General features: G+C 42.1%; 1 protein-coding gene across 1 annotated transcript; it reads left to right on the top strand.

The window, feature by feature from the left end:
- The first annotated feature begins 3,114 nt into the window (after window positions 1–3,114).
- On the top strand, window positions 3,115–7,240 carry LOC134323433 (extracellular calcium-sensing receptor). Its single transcript, XM_063004960.1, has 6 exons — window positions 3,115–3,278; window positions 3,450–3,735; window positions 3,816–4,604; window positions 4,707–4,934; window positions 5,009–5,132; window positions 6,333–7,240. Exons 1-6 carry the CDS (start codon window positions 3,130–3,132, stop codon window positions 7,238–7,240), a joined length of 2,484 nt encoding a protein of 827 aa, XP_062861030.1. The 5' UTR covers window positions 3,115–3,129.
- The last annotated feature ends 588 nt before the right edge of the window (window positions 7,241–7,828 follow it).

The raw sequence follows: 7,828 nt of genomic DNA, 5'->3' as shown, positions 1-7,828 counted from the left end.
AAACTGTGTTAGTTTCAGTTGACTTTGGGCTACAGTTTCAGGTAGTAATTTTATAAAATAGTCTGGGTCTTAATAGCAGAAAACCAAGAGCTAGGTGTATAAATTGATTGTGAGCAACAAAAATCTGCAATCTTATATCTTTAAAGCGACTTACAACTATGACTGAATACAGTTTGATGGTTAATTGAGGGTTAAAGGCCGTGCTTAAGTGCCCAACTTGGCAGTGGTTAGGCTTGACCCAGAGACCTTATGCTTACTAGTCAAGTGCTGAGTTTCCACTTCAGTTTGCTAAATCTATATTTTATCACCCTTTAGTTATTAAATAGATGTCAAACAAATCAGTAAAATGCTAAAGAGAAAAGAGATAACATGGTTAATAAAATAGATTTCAAATCAAGACATTGTTGGTAGAACAAGTAAGCAATGTGTAGTTTGGATACAGGTAAAAAGTTGAATCCTAATGTAAACACTCCTGTAGGCAAAATAAACAATGCCTTATAAAAAGGATAATATTCCCTCATCTGATCTTTTAGTTTGTAAGCCAATATATCACAAATGCCAAGTATAAGTTATATGAGCAAAAGCATTTTAATCAAAACAATGTTTTTTAATTTAGTATATATACTGTATATACAGTGTATCACAAAAGTGAGTACACCCCTCACATTTCTGCAGATATTTAAGTATATCTTTTCATGGGACAACACTGACAAAATGACACTTTGACACAATGAAAAGTAGTCTGTGTGCAGCTTATATAACAGTGTAAATTTATTCTTCCCTCAAAATAACTCAATATACAGCCATTAATGTCTAAACCACCGGCAACAAAAGTGAGTACACCCCTTAGTGAAAGTTCCTGAAGTGTCAATATTTTGTGTGGCCACCATTATTTCCCAGAACTGCCTTAACTCTCCTGGGCATGGAGTTTACCAGAGCTTCACAGGTTGCCACTGGAATGCTTTTCCACTCCTCCATGACGACATCACGGAGCTGGTGGATATTCGAGACTTTGCGCTCCTCCACCTTCCGCTTGAGGATGCCCCAAAGATGTTCTATTGGGTTTAGGTCTGGAGACATGCTTGGCCAGTCCATCACCTTTACCCTCAGCCTCTTCAATAAAGCAGTGGTCGTCTTAGAGGTGTGTTTGGGGTCATTATCATGCTGGAACACTGCCCTGCGACCCAGTTTCCGGAGGGAGGGGATCATGCTCTGCTCAGTATTTCACAGTACATATTGGAGTTCATGTGTCCTTCAATGAAATGTAACTCCCCAACACCTGCTGCACTCATGCAGCCCCAGACCATGGCATTCCCACCACCATGCTTGACTGTAGGCATGACACACTTATCTTTGTACTCCTCACCTGATTGCCGCCACACATGCTTGAGACCATCTGAACCAAACAAATTAATCTTGGTCTCATCAGACCATAGGACATGGTTCCAGTAATCCATGTCCTTTGTTGACATGTCTTTAGCAAACTGTTTGCGGGCTTTCTTGTGTAGAGACTTCAGAAGAGGCTTCCTTCTGGGGTGACAGCCATGCAGACCAATTTAATGTAGTGTGCGGCGTATGGTCTGAGCACTGACAGGCTGACCCCCCACCTTTTCAATCTCTGCAGCAATGCTGACAGCACTCCTGCGCCTATCTTTCAAAGACAGCAGTTGGATGTGATGCTGAGCACGTGCACTCAGCTTCTTTGGACGACCAACGCGAGGTCTGTTCTGAGTGGACCCTGCTCTTTTAAAACGCTGGATGATCTTGGCCACTGTGCTGCAGCTCAGTTTCAGGGTGTTGGCAATCTTCTTGTAGCCTTGGCCATCTTCATGTAGCGCAACAATTCGTCTTTTAAGATCCTCAGAGAGTTCTTTGCCATGAGGTGCCATGTTGGAACTTTCAGTGACCAGTATGAGAGAGTGTGAGCGCTGTACTACTAAATTGAACACACCTGCTCCCTATGCACACCTGAGACCTAGTAACACTAACAAATCACATGACATTTTGGAGGGAAAATGACAAGCAGTGCTCAATTTGGACATTTAGGGGTGTAGTCTCTTAGGGGTGTACTCACTTTTGTTGCCGGTGGTTTAGACATTAATGGCTGTATATTGAGTTATTTTGAGGGAAGAATAAATGTACACTGTTATATAAGCTGCACACAGACTACTTTTCATTGTGTCAAAGAGTCATTTTGTCAGTGTTGTCCCATGAAAAGATATACTTAAATATCTGCAGAAATGTGAGGGGTGTACTCACTTTTGTGATACACTGTATATACAGTATATACACACACCGATCAGGCCGCCCATGACCCTGTCGCTGGTTTATCACTGCTCCTTCCTTGGAGCACTTTTGATAGATACTGACCACTACAGACCGGGACACACCCCACAAGAGCTGCAGTTTTGGAGATACTCTGACCCAGTCATCTAGCCATCATATATATATATATATATCCATGTCCTCCATAGCCAAATATATAGAGCTATAAAGCTGTTAAGTGAGGTGGAACTCAGGCCTCTGTACAGGCCACTGGAGTTTCTTTAAATCGAGCTTGCTTTGTACATGAGGGCACAGTCATGCTGGAACAGGAAAAGACCTCCCTAAAGTGTTGCTGCTTAGTCAGAAGCACATAATTTCCTTTATATGATTGATTTCTCACACAAACTGCTGTGGCTGAAACACATTAATTTAATTATTAGAATAGGCGTCCCAGTACTTTTGTCCATATTAAGTAGATTACATTTTGTGGACTATTGGAAAGTTATTTATTATTGTTGTTATTTTATTTTGAGCTGGTTTGAGATATATCAGCTTCCTGATGATTTAACTAAAGCAGTAGTTTAATTCTCATGGTTTAAAACATTAAATAATAATAAGAAAAACAAAACAATGAATAATTAGATTTGGTTTAGACTTGCATCCAATTAAATCACTCTGTTGGATCACATGATCAGACACAAACGTTCACATGATTGCACACATAATGAACCAATACTGGTGCATCAATCCCTATAAAGTTACCCCATTGTGTCGTAGCAGCAATGTAAAAAGTGCCCCGGAGCCTCGGTCATGTTTCTCTGTGTATTACTGCTTCTCTGTGACTCTAAAGTGAAGGGGGAACTGATGAACTGCCAAATGATCGGGAACCCAGAGTACCCCCTGCTTTCCAAAGACGGGGATGTTATAATTGGTGGAGCTTTTTCAATTCACAGCAAAATTATATTACAGACACAGTCGTTTACTGAGAGACCTCGGCGTCTAATCTGCACCAGGTTTGTTTCTTCTGTACTTTTACTTCTGTTATATGGTATACTGCTTGATTAGTAAAGGTAACACAAGAAAATAGAACATAACCATTATTCAATATATGCAAAACTTCTATACTACACGACATGACACTTTTAACTAAATGTGTTTGTTCTGTTTATATTTTTTCTACTCAGCCTGAATTTCAGAGAATTCCGTTTTGTTCAGACCATGATCTTTGCTATCGACGAGATCAACAAGAGTAGCCTCCTTCCTAATATTTCTATTGGATACAGAATATTTGATAGCTGTGGCTCCACATTAGCATCTATGAGATCGGCAATGGCTTTAATAAATGGTCAGGAGCTTACAGCACAGCAGACCTGCTCCAACAGTTCAGCCGTACAGGCCATTATAGGAGAATCTGAGTCCTCCTCAACCATCGTCATGTCAAGGGCAACGGGACCGTTCAAGATTCCAGTGGTAAAATAAGCTTTTAGTTAGATGACATTTAAAGTCAAGCAATATTCCTTCCCTGCTTTAACGTGTCTTATTTCCAACAGATCAGTCATTTTGCAACCTGCGCTTGCCTGAGCAACCGAAAAGAGTATCCAGCGTTCTTCAGAACCATTCCAAGTGATTACTACCAAAGCAGAGCACTGGCTCAGCTAGTGAAGCACTTTGGATGGACTTGGGTCGGAGCAGTAAGAAGCGACAATGACTATGGCAACAATGGTATGGCCACCTTTGTGGAGGCTGCTAAAAAAGAAGGGGTTTGCATTGAGTACTCCGAGGCCATTCTAAGAACAAGTTTCAAGGAGGCCATTGCTAAAGTTGTGGAAATCATCAAAAAAGGAACATCTAAGGTGCTGGTAGCATTTCTGGCCCAGAATGAGATGGATGTTTTGTTAGAAGAAGCCTTTGCTCAGAATGTGACGGGGCTACAGTGGGTAGGTAGTGAATCCTGGATAACCGCTAGATACTTGGCTACTGAAAGGACTTCGAAAGTGATCAGCAGTGCACTAGGCTTCACCATCAGCAAATCCACCATTCCAGGCCTGAAAGACTTCCTTCTTAAAGTCCATCCATCCCAAAGTCCTTCAAATTCCCTTCTGTTAGAGTTCTGGGAGACGACATTCGGATGCCAGTTTCTCCCGAAAGCTGATGATGTGAAGGTTTGTACTGGATTTGAGGATCTCAAAAACATAAACAACACCTTCACTGACGTCTCAGAGCTGAGGATTTCTAACAACGTCTACAAGGCGGTTTATGCAATAGCTCACGCCCTGCATAATCTGGCCTGCAACGCAGAAGGAATCTGCAACAAAAGGGATTTGCTTCTATTGGGTCGGGTAAATGAAAATAATAATAAAAAAATCTGTACATTTCCATTTGTAAGGTTTTACACGCAAATAAACATGCTCATACAAATAGCTCATGATTTCCTCCTGCAGGTACTTCAAGCCTTACAGAGTGTGAACTTTACAATGCCCCTAGGCGAACGTGTATTTTTCAACAAGAATGGAGACCCTACTGCGAAGTATGAGCTGGTAAACTGGCAGAAAAATGCGGACGGGGATATAAACTTTGTTACTGTTGGTTACTACGATGCCTCTCTGCCAAGTGACAAGCAGTTCGTCATGAACCCTGTCGATATAGGTTGGGCTGGAAATAGTAACACGGTAAGTTCATAACAGTGCAACCGAACTGTAATATATATTTCTATATTTTTATACGTATTCCTAATTTGTGGTAGAGGCCACGATCTGTGTGCAGTGAGAGCTGCCAGGCTGGGTTTCGACAGGCACAAATTAAAGGGCGACCACCCTGCTGCTTTGCATGTGTACCATGCCCTGTGGGTGAAGTCAGCAACGATACTGGTAATTCATATATTTGTTTAACTGTACGTTATCCTAAGTTACAAAACATTTATATATAAAAATTATAACCTCCATAACCTCTGTAAATGCTGTTACTGGTTTTGAAATGGAATTTCCAACAAGGTCAACATGTTCAGGTGTTCATATACTTTTAAACAAACAGTGCTGGTAATAATGTCGTGCCCCATTTCCTGCATCACCGTACATCGTTTTGATGAGAAGCTGCACCGAACCTAATAGTGCACGCGCACACACACACACACACACACACACACACACAAATGGTCTGTCAGAAAGAGCGTCTAGACCATTTTGTGCCATGTGCCTAATTATTCTGTCTCCCATTCTTTTTTTCCTATTCCTCTCCTTCATCTCCCAGTCTAGTCATGTCCAATTCCCAATTTCAATCCACTGCTGTTCATCCACAACCCCCGATCTGAATAAGGAGACCTGTATCACCACATGCCCCTCCAAAACGTGTCAAATCTGCGGCCACTTCTTATCACCAGCCAGTCTTGGGTTCCCAAAAAGAATCTTATCACGTGCAGAGAGCCACGCTAGGCAAGTTTCAACATTCAGTGGTGTGCTAGTGTGTTAGACCACGACAACCTTTTTAAATACTATAAAATATCAACTATAAACTATAAATACTATAATGCTTCTTAACAACAGAGGGCCGCTCATTTAAACCAACCCAGTTGAAAAAAATCTAGCAAATAGGCTGGCTCAGTGGGTAGCACTGTGGCCTCACAGCAAGAAGTCCTGGGTTCGATCCCCAGGCGGGGTGGTCTGGGTCCTTTCTGTGTGGAGTTTGCATGTTCTCCCCGTGTCTGCGTGGGTTTCCTCTGGGAGCTCCAGTTTCCTCCCACAGTCCAAAAACATGCAGTCAGCTGAATTGCGCTATAGGCGAATGGGTGTGTATGTGTGTCTGCCCTGCGATGGACTGGTGCCCCGTCCAGGGTGTTACAGTGTGCCTTGTGCCCATTGAAAAGCTGGGATAGGCTCCAGCACCCCCCTTCCCAGTCAAGCAGTATAGCCTTAAACATAAAGTTAAATGTGGGTATTTGTGTTTATTCTAGGCATTCAGGAAATATCTTAGTAAGGTCTTGGGCCACCACAAGCAGCTAGAACAGCTTAAATGTCGTGTGGTTTTAACTGACTAGGTCTCTAAAATCATTGTGGTTATTTTCTCTCATTTAGACTCTGTTGAATGCATCAGATGTCCTCTGGAGTTCTGGTCCAATGAAAACCACAGTCTGTGTGTTCTAAAGAAAGTGGAATTTCTGTCATTCGATGAAAACATGGGGATCCTCCTGAGCGCCGTTTCATTAACAGGAGCATCTATAACCATCGCTATAGGACTGGTGTTCTTCTACTTCAGAGATACGCCACTCGTTAAGGCCAGTAACATTGAACTCAGCTTTCTGCTGCTCTTCTCTCTGACTCTGTGTTTCCTCTGTTCACTTACTTTCATCGGTCAGCCTTCAGACTGGTCCTGCATGCTGCGACACACAGCGTTCGGGATCACCTTCGCACTCTGCATGTCCTGCGTTCTGGCGAGAACGATCGCAGTTGTAATGGCGTTTAAAGCCACGGTGCCAGGCAGCAGGTTTCCTCAGTGTTCGATGCCCATTCAGAGACTGAGTGTTTTCTGTTGCACTCTTTTCCAGGTCATCATATGTGTTCTGTGGTTGACACTGGAACCTCCAGTACCTCTAAAAAACATGGCTTACTACAATGATAAAATCATACTGGAGTGTAATCTGGGTTCAACTGTGGGTTTCTGGGCTGTTCTGGGTTATATCGGGATTTTGGCTCTTCTGTGTTTTGTTTTGGCTTTTCTGGCTAGAAAACTTCCTGATAATTTTAATGAAGCTAAATTTATCACCTTCAGCATGTTGATATTCTGTGCAGTTTGGATCACTTTTATTCCAGCGTATGTCAGTTCACCTGGTAAATTTACTGTAGCTGTGGAGATTTTTGCTATTCTGGCCTCAAGTTTTAGTTTGCTGTTCTGTATTTTTCTTCCTAAATGTTTTATTATTTTACTCAAACCAGAAAAGAACACAAGAAAACATCTGATGGGTAAAGCTAGTGTAAAATCATAGTGATTCTCGTTTCACATTAAACTCATTGTTCTGACTGTATATTTGTAATTGTGCATAATCCTCTAACAAATCCAACAATAAATTTAATGTAATAATAATTATTAATTTAGACATTTATTCATTTTAAGTAACTGCATTATTCTAACCAGTCACAATGGTTTCAGAGCCTACCCTATAATTCCTATAATAATAACCTAAACCACCTTCCTAATATTGTGTTGGTCCCCCTTTTGCTGCCAAAACAGCCCTGACCCATCAAGGCCTGGAGTCTGACACCTTCCTATCAGAACAAGCATGAACTTCTTCAGCAGTTTGAGCTACAGTAGCTCGTCTGTTGGATCGGACCACACGGGCATCTTGGCCGCCCATGACCCTGTCGCCGGTTTACCACCGTTCCTTCCTTGGAGCCCTTTTGATAGATACTGACCACTGCAGACCGGGACACACCCCACAAGAGCTGCAGTTTTGGAGATGCTCTGACCCAGTCGTCTGGGTGAGATCCTCACGCTCACGAGGATAAAATGTTCACTCGCTGCCTAATATTTTTAGGAGTTTCAATTTATTTCCACTTAACACTTCATCCTGGTC

The sequence above is a fragment of the Trichomycterus rosablanca genome, chromosome 11 (genome assembly GCF_030014385.1).
Source record: "Trichomycterus rosablanca isolate fTriRos1 chromosome 11, fTriRos1.hap1, whole genome shotgun sequence".
NCBI classification, from domain to species: domain Eukaryota; kingdom Metazoa; phylum Chordata; class Actinopteri; order Siluriformes; family Trichomycteridae; genus Trichomycterus; species Trichomycterus rosablanca.
The sequence above is the reverse complement of the archived record's forward strand: the minus strand, read 5'-3'. Positions and strand labels throughout refer to the sequence as shown.

Excerpts from the sequence above, each read along its gene's own strand:
- LOC134323433 (XM_063004960.1), top strand. The coding sequence starts at position 3,130 with ATGAACTGCCAAATGATCGGGAACCCAGAGTACCCCCTGCTTTCCAAA. Across the intron at positions 4,935-5,008 it reads GGGCTGGAAATAGTAACACG|AGGCCACGATCTGTGTGCAG; the intron begins GTAAGTTCATAA and ends AATTTGTGGTAG. Across the intron at positions 5,133-6,332 it reads TGAAGTCAGCAACGATACTG|ACTCTGTTGAATGCATCAGA; the intron begins GTAATTCATATA and ends TCTCTCATTTAG.